Source organism: Rhodnius prolixus, unplaced genomic scaffold (assembly GCF_049639745.1).
Source record: "Rhodnius prolixus isolate KJV_2025 unplaced genomic scaffold, Rpr scaffold_8, whole genome shotgun sequence".
Lineage (NCBI taxonomy): Eukaryota > Metazoa > Arthropoda > Insecta > Hemiptera > Reduviidae > Rhodnius > Rhodnius prolixus.
In genome coordinates, this window is record NW_027411593.1 from 14,781,141 (window position 1) to 14,806,147 (window position 25,007).

At 31.0% G+C, this 25,007-nt stretch overlaps 3 protein-coding genes across 15 annotated transcripts in view; 2 read left to right on the plus strand and 1 right to left on the minus strand.

The window, feature by feature from the left end:
- Window positions 1-46: 46 nt before the first annotated feature.
- On the plus strand, window positions 47-7,096 carry AsnRS (asparagine--tRNA ligase). Of its 3 annotated transcripts, none has more exons than XM_074123014.1 (12): window positions 47-205; window positions 894-939; window positions 1,447-1,595; window positions 2,488-2,737; window positions 2,978-3,135; window positions 4,289-4,432; window positions 4,567-4,715; window positions 4,790-4,918; window positions 4,995-5,130; window positions 6,053-6,166; window positions 6,405-6,668; window positions 6,802-7,096. In XM_074123014.1, the coding sequence occupies exons 2-12, from the start codon at window positions 906-908 to the stop codon at window positions 6,931-6,933; spliced, it is 1,659 nt and encodes a 552-aa protein (XP_073979115.1). In that variant the 5' UTR covers window positions 47-205; window positions 894-905; the 3' UTR covers window positions 6,934-7,096. The 3 variants fall into 3 exon arrangements, with proteins under 3 accessions (XP_073979115.1, XP_073979117.1, XP_073979118.1); XM_074123016.1 differs by having other exon boundaries at window positions 53-265; XM_074123017.1 differs by having other exon boundaries at window positions 53-205; window positions 894-935.
- Window positions 7,097-7,439: 343 nt separating this feature from the next.
- LOC141451550 (uncharacterized) lies at window positions 7,440-12,435 on the plus strand. Of its 3 annotated transcripts, none has more exons than XM_074123011.1 (8): window positions 7,440-7,600; window positions 8,984-9,860; window positions 9,932-10,080; window positions 10,157-10,370; window positions 10,517-10,606; window positions 10,685-10,754; window positions 11,547-11,603; window positions 11,690-12,435. In XM_074123011.1, the coding sequence occupies exons 2-8, from the start codon at window positions 9,099-9,101 to the stop codon at window positions 12,130-12,132; spliced, it is 1,785 nt and encodes a 594-aa protein (XP_073979112.1). In that variant the 5' UTR covers window positions 7,440-7,600; window positions 8,984-9,098; the 3' UTR covers window positions 12,133-12,435. The 3 variants fall into 3 exon arrangements, with proteins under 3 accessions (XP_073979112.1, XP_073979113.1, XP_073979114.1); XM_074123012.1 differs by having other exon boundaries at window positions 9,028-9,860; XM_074123013.1 differs by having other exon boundaries at window positions 7,442-7,600; window positions 10,520-10,606.
- Window positions 12,436-14,269: 1,834 nt separating this feature from the next.
- The window catches only part of SK (small conductance calcium-activated potassium channel), a 636,287-nt gene continuing 625,549 nt past the window's right edge, over window positions 14,270-25,007 (minus strand). For all 9 annotated transcript variants that reach the window (XM_074123003.1, XM_074123004.1, XM_074123007.1 and 6 more), the window contains one exon: window positions 14,270-23,872. In XM_074123003.1, coding sequence (XP_073979104.1) covers window positions 23,558-23,872 — 315 coding nt within the window. In that variant the 3' untranslated portion in view covers window positions 14,270-23,557. The remainder of the gene's footprint in view (window positions 23,873-25,007) is intronic.

Genomic DNA, 25,007 nt, shown 5'->3' on the forward strand with positions numbered 1-25,007 from the left:
GTTTGTATAAAAAGCACATGCGTATGTGTTAAAAACTAAACAGGAGCTCGCCACATTGGCCACATGCTAGAACTAGCAACTTAACTGACTTGTGAAGGTTGTGAGCGTGGTTATCATTGTGGAAGATAAAAGATTTTTTCTTGTAAATTTGTCTCGTTCTTTTTATTATTTAAAATATCTAAGTCTTACACTTAAGCAGATCTGAGTAAGCAACTGTTTTTTTTTTGTTTTTTTTCTAACTCAAAACAATAGTTGACTTGTAAAGGTTTGTCTTATTTGCTTATTTGGCTTTGCTAAAATTTCATCCAACCGTAGTTATGATATATTTATATATTTTACTAACGAAATGATACTGCTTATTACCACATTGTACATGAATTTAAAGTAGCTTCATTCATCGATAAGTTAACTCCATCATGTTACATAGATGTAATATGTCAATATCAATTTTAATGATACATATAGCATTTCATATAAGAATTTCCATTTTATAATGAATTATTGTGACTTCCCTGCCAATCTATAAGTAAGGTAAAAAAAGTGCAAATTTTTATGTGTATATAAGTATATGTATCAAAGGGAATGTCAATTAATATTGCATCATACAAACTGTTGCTATAAATTTGAACTCCAATTTCAAATTTTGCAATTGTCTTAGGAAGTTCTGCCTGTTATGGAACTTCTAAGGCCCCAAAAAAAAGAAATTTTATGGAACTCAACAAAACAATAAATTTGCGGTTTTAGGTGTTTAATCAGTATATGTGCAAACACTTGTCTTGTTTGTGCATTATTTTATAACAATGTGTTTTAGTGGGTTTCACTTTTGGCTTAAAAGCTTTGTAGTTTTTTTTTTAAAGAAATATAAGTTTTTTAAAAACTTTTTTTTATTTCAGGATTATTAAGTCATGGTCGTAGGAGCTGAAAATTCATCAAATGTAGGTATGGTGGATCATATTTCAATCGTAAGATTAAACCAAATTTCGAATCTTTTTTGTGTTGGGTTCATGTTTACATTTATGGATAGAGCATCACATGCCTAGTAAATTTCCAAACTTCAAAAAATACACTGCTTCTCTTCCTACGAAACTTTTCTTTACAGTCTTTTTTTTAATATTTTATTAAATAACTAAATTAGGCAAATACTTAGAACAAGCTTTTTAATTTAAGAATTGACAATGAATTGCATTTAATTTTTAAAGTACGATTCATAGATTCCGTGTGGATTGATACTTAGCTTAAATTACCTTGATAAATAAATAATCCATTGTCATATGCGCCCGGCGAGAGGGGCCCTTCCTAAACTTGCCATAATTCTGTTGTAAACGTAGACGAAGAAGTTAATAAACTTGTTTTATTTTTAAAATCTGCCCTTACAGTCACAAAAAAAGGCAATCCCAAATGCTTATTCTCTTGTAAACATTTATTTTATAAAAATTTTCTTTTTAGGTGAACTTTTTACTTCCGAGAAGAATGGAAGCGATGAAAGTGGAACCGGTACTAGGGACAATCCGTTTAAATCGATTTTAAGGGCTATGAAACATGCCGGGAAACAGCCCTTTCCAACTATATATGTAGACTCTAAAGAAGAAGGACAGGTTATTATATTCTTTAATTTTTCTTTTTTCTTTACACGGCTTTTGTATTACTAAGGTTGCGTCCTAAGCCAGTACAATCCTATATTCTTTATTTTCTCAGATACCGCTTACACTCTGGGGAACTGAGTGCACAGCTTTTATGGGCCATCCTGAATTCTCTGTACGTGGCCATACTAGACAAGTTTTTTGTTCTCCCCATTATCTCTCAAATCAGTTGTTTTGTTTTTTACTTTTATTAGCTTATTCTTCATTTTATAATTTGGTTTTTCTCATGGATCTAAGGCTAAAATCCATTTTTACATTTTTTCAACTATCCAGGTTTCAGATGTGTAAAAACATCTTAATTCTTTTGTTATTTTAATCACCGAAGTTCTTCGTACTAATAATACTGACTCCTGATATTTTCAGAAGTTGACCTTTAATTATTTTCTGACATACTTTCAAATCCTCTTTGACCGTTCAGGTATGGTTTTACATTGTCATAAACCTCTGTTTAAAAGTGAGTAATAGTATCTCTCCACAAGGGAAGAAATTAGTCTAGCTAAGTGGTTAGCGACTGAATCTCCATGCAGAGATCCCAGGTTCGAATCCAGCTGTTGCCTTTCGATTTACTCCTGCTAGGAGCTTATTCCTAGCTCTCTGTTCGCAGCCCGGTAATTTAAAAAAAAAAAAAAAAACCAGCACCAAGAACCACAGATGTCGACGCGTCATAAACTAACAAAACAAAATCTCTGCATTAAAATTTATAAGAAACCTTATATCTTATTTATTCTTTAATAACTTAAATATGGTTGGAGATATATTTGGTTTGGTGTATGAAAAAATTGCTAAAGAAATCTGTTGTATGCGTTAGTCATAATTTATACGAATTTATTAATATTTTTCGTTTCAGAAATATGAACCTGCATCCAAATCGCAGTTAAAAAAAATTCAAAAAATTTTTGTAAGGGACAGTTACAAAACTGAAAAAGATAAGGATACATCTGATCAAGCTGAAAATGCATTAGAAGAGGCAAAGAAAATAATTATTGAAGAAGATAAAAGTTTAACAGCAGCTGAACTTATAAAAATTAGCCAAGCAAAACAAAAAAGAGATACTAGAGTCAAGCTTTACGGATGGGTTCACAGATTAAGAAGGCAAGGTAAAATATTGGGTTTGATATACGATTTTTTTTCTACAACAGTTTACGTAGGAGTTATTGAAAAATTTCCTAAACAAATTGTGTTACTTTGTGCTCTAGTTAAGTTTAGTAGTAACTTATCTATTGAGGTGATATTTTCCGCTAATGAGTCTGAAGTCAGGCTATCTAATTTTGGAGTTTATAATTAAAGGTAAAAGTATTACTTAAAATCTCTTAATAATATTTATTTTTTTTTATTAGGAAAATCGTTAATGTTCATAACTCTAAGAGATGGTACCGGATTCTTACAATGTGTTTTGACCCACAAGCTGTGCCAAACTTACAATTCTTTAGTGCTTTCAACAGAATCTTCAGTTCTTCTTTACGGTGTTATCCAAGCTGTACCTCAAGGAAAGACGGTAAACACCAATACATTTTGAAGTTAAATAATTTAGAAAAATTTCAACATTACACTTTTTTGTGCATTTTTTGACGTTTAACCCTGATACAACTATCCTACTGAACAGTTTTAATCAATTAAAAATGTGTAGAACACTTCTACGACTTAATTTTGCTTCAAAAACAGTTAGAATTCTTAAATTTTCTAGTAATAGTTGCTTACTAGCTTCACAGATATGAGAATCTGACTACACATTCCAGAGTAAACTCAATCCACGTAAATCCATTTGGCATTAAAGTCTTGGATTTTCCAGAAACTAGTAAACTACTTCACTTTTACTAGAAATTGTTTCAAATAAAACCTATAGATACTTATTATTCCATGTTTAATTAGTGCAGTTGTTTAGGGTAAACGCATAGGTAAGTCTATTCGGAAAAATCACCACTTCTGGTTAAACATTTTCTCAAACTTGAAGTTTTAGCAATGTTTTAGCATTTATTGGATACACAGAAGATGGCGAAGTAGAAAACTTGGTTCTGAAACGGTATTTTGGAGGGTATCTTGACGTAGAATTTCACCAGAACTTCTGAAAAACCAGTACTCGAAGGAAAAGTTTTAAATATCATTGGAAGCGCTCTCTAGAAAATAAAGAAAAACTAAAAAATCGCTTAGTACAAGAAGCGACAAGGTTCAAATGGAAAACAAAATTTTAACATTTTGCAATATTTTTATTTTAGAAATATTCTTGTCACAAACATCTTGCGAAGAAAAAAAAAAGAAGGGGATTTAGAAACATGTATTATGGGTAAAAACTTAACGTCAAATATTTGATGAAGTGCAAGAAAGTAAGAGTGGTGCTGAGTTATTGAATTTTATTGGGTAACAGGGATACATTTTTAAAACCTACTGATTTTTACTTTTCCATGGCTAATTTCGAATATTTTCAACGTTTCGAATCTTGGTTTTGCCCAGAAAGTGCAGCGTATTGTCTTATCTTTATTTAAATTAACGTCCAATGCTTATTTTTTAGTAAAAGATATACTCAAAGATAAACAAATTGTAGAGTCGAATAATTCTTTAGATTGTGAAACCGTGCTCTTCTTTTCTAGGTATAACCAGGCTCTTAGCTTATCATCTGTTCAATATTTCTTTTTTGCTTTTTTGTGTTAAAGGCCCCCGACGGACATGAAATGCAGGTTGACTTTTGGGAATTAATTGGACTAGCGCCACCGGGAGGTGCAGATAGTATATTAAACGAAGAGGCGCTACCTGACGTTCAGTTGGATAACAGGCACATTATGATTAGAGGAGAAAACGTAAGCTTTTAATATAATTGAAACAAAATGATAATTTTGAATTTTGGAATCCATGAACAGTATAAAAATATATTAAACTCCAATTAGACCAACTTCGAAGCTAATCCAATTGATTTTCTTTTTGTTTGTTTAAGACTTCAAAAATATTGATGATGAGATCCTTAGTAATGCAAGCTTTTAGGGATCATTACTTCAGTAGAGGTTATAATGAAATTACACCGCCTACTCTCGTACAAACACAAGTTGAAGGAGGTTCTACACTGTTTAGTCTGGATTATTTCGGGTATAATTTTTCTTTCTTTTTTTTTTTTTTTACTGACGATTTTAGAAATCTTATTAGCTTTATTTTGATTTCAGTGAAACAGCTTATCTCACACAAAGTTCTCAGTTATATCTAGAAACTTGTTTACCGTCAATGGGTGATGTATTCTGTATAGCACAAAGCTATCGGGCAGAGCAGAGTAGGACCAGACGCCATCTATCCGAGTATGTACACTTTTATTTTAATTTATTTTTCACATTATCAGTTTTAGTTTTACATCTTTCTTATCTTATATTTCAGATATACACATGTGGAAGCTGAATGTCCATTTATATCGTTTAACGATTTATTGGATAGACTAGAAGATTTAGTGTGTGATGTTGTAGATCGGGTACTTAAATCGCCATACGGTCACATAGTGTATGAATTGAACCCCGTGAGTTATTCTTATTTGCATTAAAAACAAAACTTGTTTTAATAAGTCCTAGAAGTCACATGACTTTATCTTACAGTAGTTTAAGTTAACTTATCATTTATACTGAAAAGATTGTTTCAGTTTATTGAACATAATAATGTTATTTTGTTAAAAACAACTTGACCTCAGTACTTCCCTGTGCTACCCCAAGCAATGCTCCCATTTTTTTCTCTTCCATTTGCTTCTTACCAAGCATAACATGTGTTGTTTCATCATAGCGCATAATCCACCAATACTATAAATTAAGTAGTCACTATACTTTTGTTCGCTACGGTAAAATAAGTTGCTGTTGTTTGAGTCTATTAAATTAACATGCAAATTTAATGCACTGCCTGCTCTATCTAAGTAAGGTTTTGCTTTGAAGGAAGCATTCCCACCAAATTTTTGTGCTGTTTCAGTAATTAATTCTTTTGCTAACTCAAAATGCTTGATTAAGTTATTAGAATTGGTGGAAGACTATAAAATTTATGTGAGTGATACTTGCGAAGTTGCTTATAGGAAAGTTAAAGCATTTTATCCCAAAGCGTTTGTCAAGATAGAGAATAAACGTTTCAGGATACTGGATGCTGACTTTGAATTAAATGCTTTAACTTCAGCACAAGGTGAGATCGTTAATGATAATATGCACATAAGTTTGAGGAGCGGCACTTTAACCCCCAAAGTTGTGCAAATGGAGGGAAGAAACTCCTGTAGTGTTGCAGTAATTTCCCATAGAAATCAACGTTCTTTTAGTTTCAAATCAAAATAATAGATAGAACTAGCTTGCGTAATGTTTAAGTTAAAAGAAAACTAATAATTGACCATGATCTTCTATTAAACTAGTGTAGTTTTGTACATCTCTGACATTTACTTAATTTATTTTCGATTTCTTCTTTTTTTTCAGGATTTCAAAGTGCCAGAAAGACCGTTCTTGAGAATGGATTACAGCGATGCTATTAAATATTTAAAAGAAAACAACATCACGAAAGAAGATGGATCATTTTATGAATTTGGCGAAGTATGTTCTTTTTTGTTTGTATTCTTGCTTATCAGTTAGGACCGCTAAGGTACGGACTGTGAGCTGTAAGAAACAATGTATTAAAAACTATATATATCACATACATATAACTATACAACACAATTTTCTGTAACCCTTATATTATTAGAGTAGTTGTAATATTTTTGATAAAAGCAGAGTATATTGGACGAGTTAATTAAATACGTATTCATAATAATTAGCTTTTTGGGTATCTTAGGACATTCCTGAAATGCCAGAGAGAAAAATGACTGATGAAATCAACAAACCAATAATGCTTTGTCGATTCCCTGCCGGAATAAAAGCTTTTTATATGCAACGGTGTGTAGAAGATAAAAATCTTACTGAATCCGTGGATGTTCTGTTGCCTGGTGTGGGAGAAATAGTTGGTGGCTCAATGCGTATAAGTGATAGCGACGAGCTTTTAGAAGGATATAAAAGAGAAGGAATTGATCCAACACCTTACTATTGGTATACAGATCAGGTAATGTTGTTTATAATAAATAAAGTATTGTATAAAATTGTATATATTGTATTTATAATTTGTTTCTTACAACAATTTAAAGCTCATTTTCAAACGTGGCCTAATTAATAATCTAAATAAATGTTATTTTCAGAGAAAATATGGTACATGTCCACACGGTGGTTATGGTTTGGGCCTAGAAAGATTTATTTGTTGGCTTTTGAACAGATACCATATTAGGGAAGTATGTCTCTACCCACGATTTCTTAAGAGGTGTCGGCCCTAAATTTCTGCAAATAATTAGTGCTTTTCACTCATTCTTGTGCTTCGAGCGGTTCCAAATGCTTAAATCTTCGTTGTAATTTATTTTCTTTCTACATCCTGTTTACTGATCAGTGTATCAATAAAAATATGTAACATAACAATGTATTAAAAAAGTTATTCTGACAGTTGTAGTTTTCATTGATCATTCGAAATTAACCCAATAACAAATTTACACAAGTGTACTGCAAAGTAGGAAAAGGAATGAGGGTTGCATTCTTCAGAGGTTGGGTGCTAAAAAGATAACATGGTAGTTTTAAAAACCATTAAAGATAAGATTCACGTAGAAATCAGAAATTAACTTGCTGGAATTGTCAAGGATTTAGAGGCTCCAATGTAGCTAGGACTATACTCGGAACTTCTGAGGTTTTCGTTCAGATTATGGGTACGTAGCTGATGCCAAGGAAAAATATGTACAAATAAATCGATTCGTACCTTACTTGGAATTGGAAGGTTAGGTATTTGAAAACAGAATGCAACCTCCCTTTCAGTTTGTCCAAATAACCTGTCTTATTTTTCAGGGCTTACCCTGTAAATGGTCGTGTTTCAAATTTTAACCCCTCATTTGAAGTTTATAGTAAAATTTTCATTTATCGTCATGTTATTGAAGAGTGAGCCTTTACCTTTAAATGGTATGTTAGGTCTTTGTAAAGAATGATATTTTTTGTCTTCCTTCAGAGAATTTAGAGTGAAAATTTGAATAAAAGTGTTTCTTGATATTTGCAAACCATGAAGTTAAAATACAACAGTTTAATAGAAAGTGCTAATAGGCTGAAGCATGGCATAGTTGTTATTTAAATTTAATTAGCATAATAAAGTTGATCAAATTAAAATTATACTCAGATAATATTTCTATTATTTTTAAGGACTTATGCATTGCTTTCTTAATATATTTTAACTATTTTAATCTTGAATAAATAATCCAAAATGACAAATATTTTTTTAGAATACTGATTTCTAGGTACCGAAGACGGTAGGTAGGCTTTCTTTTGACTACATTTTTAAGAAAGCGATTAGGAATAAAGTTTACAAGACTTTTATCAAGTTAAATGTTGCCAATTTTAAGTTCGATGCATTTTTATTTTCAACATCACTTTGGTATAAAACTTAATTTAAATAGTTGACCCTATATGCCTTGTTTTATTGTTAAAATTTCTCAAGGAAGATCCAGCAAGTTTCGAATGTAAGAGGGATATAAGTTGGATTTTGAATCGAACAATGTTGCAAGTTCGAAAGGATATTTTTTTGCACCTTTTAAAATTCAAAAATTTATTATTGTTAACATCTTTTAAATTTCAAATGATTGAATAGTTTGTCATACGGAAAGTTGTTTAACAGGTTTTTTTTTTTATTTTATTTTTCTGAAATTGATTCTGTGCGCATCTATTCAATGCAGTTCTTACTCAAAGTAAATAAAACGGCAATCCAATACATATGTAGATCAGCGTTAGCAACTAAGCTTGTTTTTCTTATAATTTATGGCAGATACTTGGATTTAGTAGTCAAATAGACTGATTTGTACCTAATCAGCCATCATCCTAATATGAAGTGAATCTTATAAAGGAGAATGTATAAGATTAAAATATTTAATTTAAAATATATTAAAGTAGTCTGGTTAATTTTTTTTAATAAGTTTTCTCAAACATTCCTTGATTTTTTTAAAGGTTGCCTTTGTTAGGTAAAATAAATTATTTAAATTTTAATGCTGTTGTAAAAGGCTTTTATTTCCGCATAAATAGGTAAACAAGTGCTTCATTTTAACTCAGAGGAACTATTTTTAAAGGGTATCTATAAATCAACATCAAAAAATTAATCAGATTTTTATTTTCCTTCTTGATATATTTAGACCCATTTCACAACTATTCCTTAGCACATATCAGTAGATTATATTCTTAGTGTAACTGACGAAAAATAACATGTATTTATAGCAATATTTGTCAGAATTTCTGCTTTATATATATATCTTACATTTCATTAATTTGTGTTAATAATGAATGTACTAATATATTCTACAGTTTCAGTATCGTGAATTAAGTATTAGATGTCCATATTAATATAGGTGGTACAAAGTGACGATGGGACAAATATTAAATTACCACCTAGCAAGTCTTACCTCAAGAGGCAGACAAGATGGCCGGACTCCAAAGTTGCAGCGATATAAGCGATGCTAAACCCTTCTATCCAAAGAGGCATCTGTACTTGAAGCCATTATTGAAAATTAATATCTCTATTCAGCTTCCAAGTTTGAAGCTGGTTGGCAGATCTATATCAAACATTACTCTAATGGAAAATATTAAAAATTGGGCTTCACCAGATAAATTTTGCTCAGTCAAAGTTACTAAAAGTACATTAGAATTTATAAGATTTGAAGCCGATTTACTTAATCCTTCAAAAGTAAATGCAATTTTGGCTCGTTTGGATGGTAAACAGGTTACGTTGCCCGGCTTCAAAGAAGTAGTTAAAGTAAGAGCTAGCGTTGCCAAATCCGATTTTCCCACTCGCCATGATTGGGATTCTTTTTTCCGAGATGCGAAGCATATGAATGAGATGAAAGCAGGCGAAAGACCTGACACTTTGCATCTTTCGGATCTACCAAATAAATGGTTCTCTACAAAATCGAAAGAGGATTTGCCTAGTGAAAGTTTACTAAGAAAAATATTCCAACAGTTTGGTGAAGTTACAGCAGTGGACATTCCTTCTGTAGATCCATATAGAAGTAAAATGAAAGCGCATTTATCCGGATTGAAATTGTTTAATTTCAATCAAAATACTACATTTGAAGCCTACGTACAATATAGAGATTATATAGCTTTCGTGAAAGCTATGGATTATTTGAGAGGAATGAAGTTGCTTAAGATTGAGTCTAATGAAGCGTTTACTACTAACATCAAGGTTTTTCATCTTTTTATTAATTTGACAACTTAGCTTGTAATGAACCAAGCATTAATTTTTTTATTTTATAGGTTGATTTTGACAAAACTAAGCATCTTAGTGAAAATTCTATTAGAAAAAGGAAAATTGAGAGGGAGAAACTGATGGCGAAAGATCGGGAACTTGAAGAAAAGAAACAAAAAATTGAAGACGCTCTAAAGAAACTTGAAGTGAAAGAGAAGTAAGAATGATATCAATGATATTATTGATTAAAATGTAAATAAAATAAGTGTACTTAGCTCCATTCCAATTTTTAGGGAAGAGGAAAAAAAAATCACTGATAAACAAAGGGAAAGGAAGAGAAAGTTGAAGAAGCTTGAGAAAGGGGAAAAAAAAGATTTAGAAGAGTGTGGCCACAATGATGAAAGTGACGAATCAAAAAAAATTGTAAATGAAAAAAAATTATTACTTTCTGCTCAGAGGAAATTAGAATCCATAAGATTATTGACAGAACTTCTTAGAATTATTAAGGTAATCCAAATAGAAAATTTTTTGACGTATGTTTTGAAATGAATTTGTCTAAACTTTAAACATTCGTCCTCAATTTGGTTAAGTTAATACATAAATATAAAATAATGAATGCTAATTCAGTAAGTAACATATTACCTCTTATGAAGCAGGAAAACAAGGAAAAGATTTCAGTGGATGTTAAAAGTAATGAAAATGTTAAGAAAGAGGAAAACATAAATACAAAATTGGAAGTCAAGGTATTAGCAAGAGATTGGTTGCTTTATTTTCTATAATAAGTGATCTGTTATAATTTAAGAAATGGGTTTCATTTGTAGGAAAATTTGGAATCGTTGAAGTTAACATTAAAAGAAAAGGAAGCTTCCGAACTAACGAAAGGCAGTAAAGGTAAATATATTATCTAAGGATTAAATTTGTTTTATTTATAATTGATCTATTAGTTTGCTTATCGATTAGTGCCTATTTATGGTATTTGTTCGCTTTTCGGTCGTTTCTGATTCTAGTTTACCTTTTTTTCAGTAATTTTCTTTGATTCCTAATTCAAAATTTTTCCTTTAAAAAAATACTTTTTTTAAAAAATATAATATGGTAGGTACATTTTAAGCCATCCTCAATATTGCTACATTTGAAAAGATAACTTCCTTCTTAGGAAGTATCTCATCAAATTGCATTGAACGAGAAAAAATAGCGGAAAACCTGAAAATAATATTCTTTCGAATATAAATTGATTGATTTAAGGCCTGGTCTTGGTCTATTTGGGTCTTGAAACTTATTGATGAAGTGGAAAAGATTTTAAGATAATAGAATACCATCATTTTTGTAGACAAATCTCAATTAGGTATTAAAATGATTAATAACCCATTTGCTCGCTCCAGACATTGCGGAGCACATCAAAGACTGAAAGCGGTTACATTGCTGCTTTCTATTGTTAATTTCCTGCAAATCTTACAAATTTTTGAAACTTTTCTTTCAATTATATATACATTTTATAAATAAAATTTGCTTATCTATTCAATCTCTTATTCTTAATATGTCTTCTTTCCAATCAAGTTCTTGTTTCGGAAAATTGTTTTGTTTTTTTTAGTGTGGATTTCAGTATCATATTATGTGTATGACAGTTGAAAGTAATGGGTTAAATTTTATAGATGTGTTTCATAGGTTTTATAATTTTTGTTTTAGAAGGAAGCAGACTCCATTCTGAAGTTGTTAAAGTTAGCAGTTATTCTTCATCATCAGGTACACAAATATTTTAAGAAAATACAAATAATTGAGAGAGTTTTATATTTATAATGTCTTGCTGGTATTGAATTTCTCCATTGCAGTTTCTCGATGCAGAAGAAACGGTAATCAAGCAAATAACTACAATAATGGGAACACAAGTTCAAGAAGATGGAGAAATCCGAGTTGGATAAGGCGAAAGATGAACTTAGGAAGAACAAATATCAGTTCCAACCGTCATTATGTGAATCCACAAAACACTGATTACTATCGCAATACGCATCATCTTTATTATAAATATTTCCAAAGCATAACAAGAAGTGTCCCATCACAGTCTAAAAAGTCATGCTCTCATAGTCTTAGCAAATCACCACCTACAGACCATGATAGTTTTCATTCAAAATCAACCAGGTCTAGAACAAGATCAAGATCTAGGTTTTCTCAAAAGTACAGTCCAAAATTTTCAAGAAGATCTTATTCAAGATCATTAGAAACTGATTCAGAAAGAAGTTACAAACTATCTTATTCGAAATCAAAAAAATGTTAAAATTTAAATTACATTATTATACATTATTAATGTTTGTACGTTAAGATTATTTATAGATTTTTTTCCCCCCTAACACTTGTATTTTATTCTTAAATCTCTTCGTGCATCTTTCTGATTTCTATCTGCTGAGCTCGCAAGTGAGCTGATAGATATTCTGTGCTTTTTTATTAAATGTATATATTCTTATTGATTCATTTAATATTTATTTTTTATATTTTGTATATTTTCAAGTAAAATAAGATAATGTAAGCAATTTTATTTTCAAATATATTTAGAATTAATTAAAATTTCGTTTACTCTCTATGCTTTGCTTGTTCATTCGTGGACCTAATCCTGCGTGGACAAATGCTTCTATATAATATAAAGTTTTTCGCCCTTTAACACTAGGGCAATAGTTGTAAACTTTGTTAATACAAATTTTCTTGATCTCGTCTAGACACAGGATAAACAGGGAGAGGTTAAATGCGTCTCTACACACACACACGACTTGAGCTCCTTGGTGAGCCTTGGTAGTTACCAAGAGATTATATAACCTACGAATAAGTTATGCAATCTATAGGCAAGCTTTCTTTGGAATATGGAGCAGGATAAAGGTAGGAATGGCTCCTGGGAGTGATTATCCCTAATTGCCAGCTCCCACTTCTCATAGAACTTCACTAAAACAAGAGTTCTGCTGTGTACAATTGATTTAAGTGAAGGTCGTAGTGCAGAATACCCGATCATAAATAAAAATGAAGCGTAAGATATTTTCAAAAGTTGTAATAGGTCTTAATATTCATCTAATAAGCGTCCATAGACACTGAGACACATAGTATCAAAGTTTGAATCTCCAGGTTAACCAGAGTTTTAGAACACGTCACTGCACCTGTTGCTACATGCAACACCATTAGTTCATGCTAGGGTAGAGGACGTGAATACAGGTCATCAGTTCCAGCAAATCATGCAGACTCCGACTATTAAGCTCGCATGATTCCTGAGCCTGCAGTGCTTCATAAAAACATTTATTCTTAAATCCCTCCTTGTACTTGGCTGAGCTTCTCGGCTGTTAACTTTTTGCGAAAATCACTTAATAAAGTTTCTTCGCTCACGTTCAATAAGTCGCAAATTTGATAGGTCTAAAACGACTTCTCTATTTAAGTAATTAATTAGACCAAGAAAATGGATCTCAATGGAAAATGGTCGATGGTTCTCGAACTTACTGACAAATACTTCGCTCACGTTCAATAAGTCGCAAATTTGATAGGTCTAAAACGACTTCTCTATTTAAGTAATTAATTAGACCAAGAAAATGGATCTCAATGGAAAATGGTCGATAGTTCTCGAACTTACTGACAAATACTTCGCTCACGTTCAATAAGTCGCAAATTTGATAGGTCTAAAACGACTTCTCTATTTAAGTAATTAATTAGACCAAGAAAATGGATCTCAATGGAAAATGGTCGATGGTTCTCAAACTTACTGACAAATACTTCTAATCATTAAAGAATAGGCTTCTGATTGAACAGCCGGACTAAACCTTAAATGTTTACCAACTTGAAGCGTAACATAAAATGTACGAAGAGATAATCACTCTTCTTTTAAAGGTTCGCGTCCAGTTTTAGCCTTAAATTGTATAGGTATTTCTTCAGATCAGATTTAATTTTTTTTTTTATTTCCTCAATGCCAGCCAGCCTTTCCCACTTATTAACTCTAAAAGGCTTTACAGGAGTCCTCCTCCCATATTACTTAGCAGTTTGCAGCATCCGGTGGTTCCGGCTCTTCTTACAAAGATTTCCCTCACTCACCTGCTTCCTTATTATCGAGAGTTTCACAATTGGTTTCCAATTACCTTTATATGTAAAAAAGCTCAAGTTATTTTCACAAAGTTATGGGCGGGGCTTGTGGCTGTTTAATGCCAAGCTAGGTGTCTCAGAATCCACCAATGACTATGTTTTCTCAAATGAGAACTTTCTTGCCGTTCTCAAATTTCTAAAGATGACAGCATTCTAGCTTTACCTACATATGTATGTGTAGACACAATTTCAAATTTATCTTGTAAATTAATTCGATTAGTCGGCTATCCTTTTAAAGCTGGAATTAAAAAGTGAAACACTAACACTAAAAGAAAGTAATAAAATTGAAAGGGAAAAAATTGTGGTATTTTTAAAGTACTATTTTATAATTCGATAAAACCAATTGCATATATTTCATATGTACAGCCTGTCATTTTATTCTTCCTATCAGTCATCTGTCTACAAATACTATTACAAATAAACAAAGCAATACAAAGCATTCCATTAATTTTTTTCTTGTGATAAGTATCAATTATTTCTACTTGTGCTTATTAATTACAAATAATTGATATTTAAAAAATTAAGTACAGTATAATTTTATTACTCTTTGGAACTTTTATTTATTTTTTTGTAAATCAGTGTCTTTAGAATGAATTAATATATTTACACCTGCCAAAATAATTAATTTCTTCATTTACATCATTTTTAGAGAGTTATAATAATTTATTTATAATATATATAAAAAAAAAGGTTTTACAGAGTAGATTTTCAAATTCATCAATTAAAATACTTTAAACAAAATTAATAAGTAATAGTATGTAGTCAATTGGACTGATTTATTTCGTCTGACACTTATTATTTTTAAAAGTAAAAACACTGGTAATTATTTGAAGAGAATGTTTTAAGTTTACTTACAAGAACATTTTATTTCTAAGCAATATGTTCAAGTTTTTATGGGGGATTTTTGTTGTTAATGTAAGAAAATAGCATCAGCCTATCGTAATACTACGAGTACAGATAAGCTTGTAATATAAGTTACTTCAAGTTAGCAATATTTTTATTTTTATTTAAATATTGTGTATATATATAATAATATATTTAAGTTTTGAAATACTTTTTTTTAATTTTACAAATTTATTCAAAGTTATATCAATATATTCAGATTACCACCGGCAAATCATAAGGCCTCAAACGTATTGTGTGACATTCGGGGGTAGGAACAGTTGAATTTAGCCATTAATTCTGTTGCCGTATGCCCCTCTATCTGGGAAACATTGCTAGTAGTACTTTACATATGTACTTAAAACTGAAATTGTGCCAAACATTTCTTAGTTTCTTTCATTATTTGGGCTGGAATAAAAGGGAATATTACTTAAACAAAAAATCACACGACTGCGTTTAAAACGCTTTCCTTTTAACTCAAAATCTTTTTTTCAAAATAAGTTATATAAAAGAATAAACAACATTGTATAGTATTTGAATTTGTAAAATATTTATTTTTGTTTAAATATAAATCTTAACTAGAGTTTTTAAATTTCACAAGAAAAATAATTACAGAACTAACAGTAATAAAAAACTTTAGGCACTTCATAATTCATAGCCATTGTACTGGTTTATGTTTTCTTTCTTTTTTAATTATTTATTAAAAAATACCCTTTAGAATTAATATTGTAAACCACAGCGCTTATTTAGTATTATTTTTCTTTTTTTTCCAATAATAGTATTACACTTTTGTGGCTTTCATGAACAACAAAATAATATTTTAAGATTTTATTTTATATTTGACTCTTTAAAGAGGACGTTGTATCCTAGTCAAATAGATTAGATACATTATTTTTACATATTTCTTGAGTGAATTTTGCTTAATTTTTGTAACATAAAAAAGCGTTTAGTTTTAAAATAGTAAGAGTGAGAATTACTGTGTTGCTTCCTCTACATAGGTGGCACCTAGCGCAGGCATATAATTATTGGAACTATTGTAAGCAATAACTACATTTGTACGAGTAAGAATACAACGGAAACACACAATATGTCTTTTGGAAATCAAAAACCTCAAATAGAAACTTGAAAACGTTCGTATCATGTAAAACAAATGTCAAGCAGAAGTGAAGTTTCGATGTTAGAAAAGTGACACTGGAGTCAACCAATAACAGTGTCATTACATTCAGAATTACCTTATTATCTTTATGTGTTTTATGTAGATTAATTTTGTTTGAGGAATTTCTAAATAGAAGTAATAAATGTATTGCCTTTTTTTTCAGATGAGCTTTAGGTCCGTCGTGTTAGTAACATAGGGGTATAGCAACTCACTTTCCTATAAATTTATCGAATTGTCACTTGAAATTGAATCCAAGACCAAGGCCAGGGATCTAACCCAGTACCACACAATATATCACAAAGCTTTACGGATCACGGATTTAAGCTTGGGCAGATCTAAGAATATTTTTAGAGAACGGGATAGCTCAGTCTAAACGCGTTAGAAATCACAAATTCGATTCTAGTCAGTGATGTAATCTCCAAGATTTTCTTTTTTTAGTGCTCCTTTAGCTAACTGGCTGGTGATGGTATTTATATATAAGTTTTAGCCTTTAACGGGAGGACATTAAGCGGAGAAAGTGCACAGCATAAGCTTACGGCTTTAATGTTGATGATTAATGACCTTAACGTTAAAGCCACTAATTAAAAACACGAGAATATTTGTTTACTTCGTATATATCTGTAAAAGGAGTGCGATAGAAGTGGTAGACAATTAGATTTATATCTAATTCATGAATTATGCTTTGTATTTGTTTAGCTTTAACTGCAGAATGATAAGAGATTTACTTTTTTTAGTTACTTTTTGAACTTCAAAGCCAGTTTAAGCAGCCTGATACCTTTTTACGCACATCGAAAAGAAGACACTACTTGATAGAAAGAGAGGTTCTACGATAGAGGTAAACTCGAGGCAAAAATTGTGGAGGAATCGCTAAAAATACGCGGGATGGGTACCTGATAAAGTTGAAGGTAGACTGTACAGCTAATGAAGTTATAAGGTGAAAATTTAGCGCCAAAAAGTAAGTAAACTATCTCGGAAAAATTGTAAGAAATGAGTTCCACCCAAAAAAAAGTCTGGAAAAAATATCAGTTAGATTCAAGTTGGGAAAGTGAAGGCTCCTGGACAACAAAAGAAATGATGTGATTGAGCATAAGTAAACAAGTTACGTTTCTTAACCTATCGTCTCTAAAAATAAAACATAAAAAGCTGTTACCATCTGTTAATGAAACTTTTTTGATGGATTTAATTTAAGGAACGTCAACATCTGAGTCAATGACGCCCTTTTTCAGGGCATTGCTCAGCACAACATTACACCCTACTGGACAGTGCCTGAAAGGAGTAATAGACTCCTAACTAGAGATAACCTCAGAGCAGACAGATGAGTCCTTACCCGAGATCTCTAGATGGTCGTAGAAAACCACTGAGCTAATCAATAATCTGTACATCACTTCTGATCATTTCTTCATTAAAAAAGATTATTTTTTTACGACAAAACATACGAAATCAAATTTTAACCCCTCACCATGCGGTCTGGGCAGGACAAAATTTCAAGTTCGAATTATGAGGGTGAATGATACATATGATTTCGCCTGAATTTGGTAAGACAATCGAATTAATTCCCTTAGAAACAAGCCAACCTCAAGTCTGTTTAATTTTCGACTTAATCTGTTTTGTTTTGAAATCTATTTTGTTGGATGTAAGTCTTGAAAATTCCTCTTTCTACAAGTTCCAAAAGTTTTGGCACGGAAGTGTGCCCTAATTCATGATTGACATGATGCGGAAATGTATGAAGAGGGCCGAAAAGATAACGTATGTAAAATAAAAAAATGGATGGGATGCTATATCTTCTGAACGCGAATGGATTGTTCAGCAGGAGTATTTTAAAGATGGATTGGCTGTCCAAAGAAATAAGCACCTTAGTTTTTTTGAAAGAGTTAATGTAACAATCGTTGGATTTAGTATCAGGATAGTGCCAGAAGCATCCCCTAATAAGTGTTTCCTTGTATCTTTCACTAGGCTAAGGAAAAGGAGAGATTCAACATATTTTAATTTAAAGGTCCCTCTTGGAATTTTTGGGAGAGATATAGTATCTTAAGAGTTTAGCTTAATGGTAATCTGAACTAGAGGCAACACGTTAAAGGCTGTCAGAATCAGAAAATGGGAATTGCAATAAACATGAGGTGGCGTCAAATTGCACGAAACTTTATTGCTCGTTAAAAAAGATATTTACTAGTTATGTTAAAAAAAGTCGCTCTTTAAGGCATTTGATAGCCGCATATAGTCTGTGTGCACTACTTCAATGATTATTTGCTCTTGTTACTTACAAATGTCCATTTATTACAAAATATTTGTTAAATGTACAGCTAAAAAAAAAAAACAAAAAACAACCATTAACTTAAAATTGACATAGCGTTTTGTAATTTTTAAGCTTATTCCTATTCAGAAACAAAATATTAAACATTTTCGGTCAGCAGCATTCACATTTAAATAATAAGTAACAACAAATAAATACATGTTTACCTCATTATTATTATTACTAGCAGCTGATATTATCAGGAAATTTTCATATTCTTAGTAGTATGTAACTCTGGATATACTATTTTTGTGAATCAGAATAAATAATTTTCAATTAAAAAAAAATATACTGATTTTTTCCTTACTAATTCTTGCAAGATACAATAAAAGTCTGATAATTTTACATTAAAAATTTCGCTTTAAATCCGAGCTTTACTATTATAAAAGTTTTCACAATTCTTCACTTACATTTACCAAGAAGGAGCACAAACCTTATGCAATATTTGCGAGGAATCGGTCAAATAAAACAACTCGTCTTTTTGCCAACGTTTCGACAAATATATTGTCCTCTTCAGGGCGTGGCTCTGCGGGTTGGTTGAGTTACAGAAACTGAAGAATTGCCCTGAAGAGGACAATATATTTGTCGAAACGTTGGCAAAAAGACGAGTTGTTTTATTTGACCGATTCCTCGCAAATCTTCCATCCTAAGTTTAACAATTTGCGGTCACGAAAACTATATATTCTTATGCAATATGATATGTCCGAAAATATTCTTACTGACATCCTCTGCCACTCCTTCAATGGATACAATTTTCAGTTCTTCATTCACCGTTCACTATATACTGTTTAGTTAGAGCGCAGGCACCGCAATCATACACAAGTTTTAAATTTTAAAGTTTTTTGAATAAACCATATCTTCAGATATTGATCAATAAAAAAAAACCATCAAGTTGTTTAGATGGTTATCCTAGTAAGAAAATGCACTGGTGACAGATGACTCAGTCAGCCACTTAGTCAACTGTAGAATCGAAGGACAGAGTTAGAAGGACAGAATAAGTTGGAATTTTTATCAAAATATGTTAACGTTTTCTGAGCAGAAATTTCGTGAGAAGATAACGAAACGAAGATCGAGGCATTCCAATGCCACTATTTTCTTAGATCGACATTAGCTAAAATACTCGTTGCACCCTGGAGAGATTTTCTGGTTTATGTGTTATCGACTACTCTGTTTGTATAGACAAAAAACGCATGTGCTTAGTTAGCTTTTATGAAGCTCTGATTATCAAATATAAAATGTTTTAGACAATGAAGACAATGCTGTGCATATGTACTATTTAAATATCAGCCATGGCATTTCAAGTTGTAAGATTGAATAAAAATATTTTTCCTTAACTCATTGGGGAATCTTCTGTGTCTAAATAAAGGCAAAATCTATTCCATTTTTTATTTTTAAAGTTCTGAGTTTGAGAAGAATCTTACCAGACTTTCACTGTATCACACATTTTAAGCTAAAAAAATAAAACAAGCAAGCTTTAGCAAGATTTCGTCATATAATCATTTTTTATTACAAAAATTTATAAAAAAAATAGATGTGTTGTTTTCAAGGATTGAAAGTTAAACCGCATATAATGGCTATGGTTTCAAACAAAAACATTTTATAATGAAGCCAATAAATAATTTGGTTCATTAGAGAATATGTATTTTAATTATGTAAGCAATAATTACTTCTTTTATGTAGAGCCAATAGATTATTAATTATTCCTTTTCTTTTTGCTTTAATTTTATTTATCTTTTCAAGTATGTAATAGGCAAACGTAACTCACTTTCTTTCCCAAATTATTCTCTTTATCTTAAAATTTCCTTCCCAAAAAATCTTTTAAATCTACTTCTTTCTTTTGTTCTTTTAAAATTAAATTAAACATTATCATTCATAACAATCTGTTGATATGCAAGTCCGAGAATAGCATATAAACTCTAAATATATATATATATATACAATAATATTTATTACTTTTCTTGATTTACCAACTACTTAACAATATTTACAAATGTATGGTAAATATATTTACATTTTTGTTTTTATATATATAATTTCATTTTGCTTTATATTTTTAGTTTAAATAAATATAGATATATGTTTTTATAGTTATAATACTGTATAAATATATTTTCTTGAAATACCTTCTTTTTTTTAGTTTACTTTTTTCCTCTTTCATCACCTAAATTACTAAATTTTAAATGTCGGTTTCTGCAAATATATAATTTTTTTGGTCTTCTTTTATAATGAGTAATGCAAAGTTTTATTATGTAATTTCAATATTTATTTTCAAATGTTTATTATTTTTTCTTGGACGTTATTTGTATACCTAATTTTCTATCCTTTTGTTTGTGTGTATTTATTTACAGATATATTTTATTTAATTTCAATATTTCAATAAGCTAATATGAGCTAAATATATTCCATTACTGTAAATAATAAATGCTTAAGGTCCTCAAATTATTTATTAAAAATAAGTTGAAATAAAAAACTTTTCTAATCCATTTTTAAATTATTAACTCTATTAATTATAAACTGGAAATTTTCTAGTAGAAGAGTACTTTAGTTTTCAGTTTGAATCTTCGGAAACTTTTTGCGCTAGTTGAGGTGCGTCAACATCTGAGGACATCGGCGCCTAAAGCTTTTTCTAGGGCACTCCAGCTCTTCGGTCAGTGACCTATCTATAAGAGGCTCATAGGAAGAGAAAACTTAAGGGCTGCAGACCTCCACAAGGGATGCCCGCTTTGGAGTCCATTACTTTTACTCTAAAGTAACTAACCCCATCTCTTAAATTTAATTTTTCTTGTTTGAATAGTTGCTTATTTGTGGAAAGTACTTTTTGCAGCTTAAGAAAACTGCCCACAGATGAGTACATATAATTCGCAAATAAATTTTAAAAAAGTTTTTTTTGGGTACATACTTCGTGATATGCACACAATTTTTGATAAGTGGTAAAAATAGTATTTTCTTGTATTCAGTATTAACAGGTTGACTAGTTATTATGGATTATGAGACCTCTAATAATTTTGTATTGGCTGTGGAGGGTAACAGTTGTAAGATCGCCGAAATGTCCATCTAAGTTTTTCAGAGTTCGAAACGGTCAGTTCTGTAAATAGCAAATTGAAATTACAGGTTCTTGGAGTTAGGCGTTTTCTTACCGATCTGAGTGTAGAGGAAAAAGTGAGTGACTATGATTGTATGATTTTCACACATGCTTAAAAACACCTTTGGCCTGAACAACAACCGTTCTGAGCAACATAGCTCTTAATCTCTGACTTAATATCTCCAATAAAATATGATTCTGGATAAGATAATAACATCATTCACTATTTCATTTTCCTTTATTTCCCCTACGAACTCTAATCTAGATAACCTACATATACCGGTTTGATCATGATGTACGAATTGTTTCTACGATCTATAAGAACATCCTAGAGGCGTTCACATTGGAATGTCTGTTTGTCAATAGAAACCAGAAGGATTCTGGGTAATATTTTCGAAAACCTGTTAATTATTTAGGCTTTTCAAGGAAGCCCCAAAAAAATGTGGGTCGAACAATCAGAAAGCACTATCTATTTATCCAAAATATCAATGTATGTAAGAGCCACCTCTAGACAGGGTTACAATAAACATGGTTACGACAATAAAATCAACGATATTATTCAGTATTGCCGACCTAACCACATTACCATTAGGTAAATAGAGATAGAATGCTTTAAGCATTACTTACCTCGCTGCCAAATCTACTTCTAGTGATTTTTTAAAACAAAACAAAAAATCGTTGAACATACAGAAGCTAAAAATCTTTTAAAAAAAGGTTAGTATTTAATGCAATTCTGTAAGTCTGAAAGTACACCATATGTCAGCAGTAAAATGAAATGGACTTCACCTGCCTGAAGACTAAAGTACTATGAGCATTTTTCATGCCGATAGGTGGATAGTACAGATTATTCACATTGAATTCACACCTAAAAGCTTCTTTTTTTTTTATCACATCCGGATTTTTTGTTGTACTCGAAAAGTATCGATTTATTTTATGGTTTTACCAAATTCACTATGCAAATGCAGACGTAATAATTATAATTCAACTGAATAATGATAACCACACATCGATTTTGGTATCATATACAAACGCATAATAAAAAGATTTTTTTTTTGTAGAGCACTAACATTCTACCTATCCCCTTCTCCTGAAGTTTTAATGCGTAATATAGGGTCAACAAATGCGATTTCCGCCACAAGTTAAAGCGAAATACAAGTACGAGATCTAATTGAGCGTTGAAAATACTATAAGAAAACCAATTCTCGTAACTGGTTGTTATCATTATTGTAGTATATATTGCGTAGAGAAATGTGCTAAAAACATAAAAAAATAACGCATATCTTTAGATACAACAGAAAATCCTTGTGGATTGGAAAAATATGATTTCAGACAGAAACTTAGAGCAATATTTTCAACAGCGTTTCTTTTGAAAGAAAGAGAAAAGTTTTTATTTACTTGTATTATTTATTTGAATACAAATTTTAGATGAATTATTTTTATTTAAGAAGTATTTAAAATTGGTAGAGTATTAATTTGTTAAAGATTTATACATTTCTTGTTTTGTTTTCTGAATTTAGTTTGCTTCTTTCATTCATAAAATTAGTTTTATAATAATTCATATACAATATACTCTTTTTATTACTTTAGAAAGGCTTTATTTAATATTTCAAAAGTAAAAATATACCGGTGATTTAGAAAATATAAAACATTTATATTTATAGTATTTTTTTTATTTTATTGAAAATATTACACACTCTACTATTATTTGTATTTTTCAAATACTTTTAGTTCATATTTAGTTTAAATTTTCAATGTTAACAACGATGGTAGTTTACATTAATTTTTAAAGGAGATTTTTATAGAGGAAATTTTATTGAATTTTTTAATTTTAATTTTTTAAATACCATAAATTTATTTATCATTTTTTAATTAGGACAAAATTTTTATCAAAACAAATCATTTAGGTATTAACATTATCATAAACTCTTTTCTTTTCTTTTCTTTTTTGTTTAAAAAAAGAGATTCAGTTCTGTTTTTGAAGTATTTAACTTTTACTTTTTGAAAGTTCACTGTTCACTGTTCACGGTCCTTTGGTTCTATATTTTTTTTTTTTAATTATTTTTTAAATATTTATTTTTATATAAAAACTATATATAAAACTAGTTCATCGAGTGGAGTAAAAGATAGCGCAGTGAAGTTTATTTTTAGTTAAAGTGGTTTAAGTTCTATGTGAAGGCTAGAACTCAGCTGTTAGGGTGCAGTGGTTCTGGAACAAGATGTGGCGTCCGACTACTTACTGGGGGCAATATAGGGCTGGCTGGCCAATGGTAAGGAGAAGTCGGAGGAACACTTCTTGAGTGTGACAATAATGGCGAAGGACAGGATGCACTACTTCCTCCTCCACCTGTAGCTGGTACTATAGCTTGTGCTGCACTCTCAGGGTGTAAAAAATTACGTCGATCTGATAGACGATCCGATGTTGACGCCTGGGCAGCTGCCGCCGCTGCTGCAGCAGCCTGCTGTAGTACTCTGGTTAAAACCTCTGGTAACAGTTCAACCTGTGCAAAAAATGTTCACAATGATGAAACATAAACTTATTCGAACGGCACTATTTATTGGAATGTCTATTTTCACGTAAATCTACAATCGAAGCAGTAACTGTTGAATGAAATACATTAAAAACTTTCAAGTCCCCTCATCAAGAACCCAACTCATGGGTGGCACAAAAAAATAATTATAAGTACCATTCAGAAGCTGAGAGTCACAAAAAAAGATTTTCTTTCATTATTTAACCTTCAGATCGTAGAAATAGGAAAATAAGTAGCTCTGCTATGTTCACTCCGGTTCTTCTTAGTCCGATGTATTACCAATTCGGCTGTGCTATCTTCACCTGACTTTCCTAGTACTTCTCACAATAATATATTCTACACCGCAGTAACCTACCTCTAGTACTAACCGGGAACAATCCTTCAGACACCGCAGTAACCTAACTCATCATTCCTATTCCAGTTCCTTACATGGCATCCCGTGCTCTCCGAGCAAAGTTCTCAAAGTTAAGATAAAGGTCAACTCCGCAAGTTGTAATTTAATAAACCTCATCCTCATATGCGCAACCCTTCCTTCTTTCCTCTGAATTAAGGCTTGGGAAGAATCTTGGCGGTAAGAATTGCAACGTTACCGTTTAATAAAGTATATTGTCGTCTCATTCTATTATTTTTTTTAAATATATTTTTCAATTCGCCCTAGGAGACGAAACGAATTTTAATAACAATTTAATGCAGAATTAGAGAAAAAATTAATTTATGATAAACTTATTCCCCTTTCAATGAGAAAACTTTTACTCCTTAAAACATAAAATGGTAAATCTTTACAATAGCTCCCCAGAGGCGTGGCCTAATTCGAAGTGATTCTGATTCGCTGTTACTATAGAACCCGCCAAATTCAAATGTAAATATAAAAATATTTCTTTATTTTATATTTACATTTAAATCTGGCGGGTTATATGGTAACAGCGAATTAGAATCACTTCGAATTATTAATTCAAGATTGAAAATTTTATTTAAAAAAAAATTTCCACGCCCCCTGATCTATTTTTTGTTTTTATGGGGGGCTTCGCCCCCCACACCCCCCTCACTGCCCCACTAATCCACTAACACAACTCTAATTTGTAATTCAGACACATGAAAAACAAAA

Coding starts and splice junctions, on each gene's coding strand:
- AsnRS (XM_074123014.1), top strand. CDS start 906: ATGGTCGTAGGAGCTGAAAATTCATCAAATGTAG. Junction 6,167..6,404: donor CATTTTATGAATTTGGCGAA/GTATGTTCTTTT, acceptor TGGGTATCTTAG/GACATTCCTGAAATGCCAGA. Junction 6,669..6,801: donor ACTATTGGTATACAGATCAG/GTAATGTTGTTT, acceptor TGTTATTTTCAG/AGAAAATATGGTACATGTCC.
- LOC141451550 (XM_074123011.1), top strand. CDS start 9,099: ATGGCCGGACTCCAAAGTTGCAGCGATATAAGCGATGCTAAACCCTTC. Junction 10,371..10,516: donor AACTTCTTAGAATTATTAAG/GTAATCCAAATA, acceptor CCTCTTATGAAG/CAGGAAAACAAGGAAAAGAT. Junction 10,607..10,684: donor ATACAAAATTGGAAGTCAAG/GTATTAGCAAGA, acceptor TTTCATTTGTAG/GAAAATTTGGAATCGTTGAA.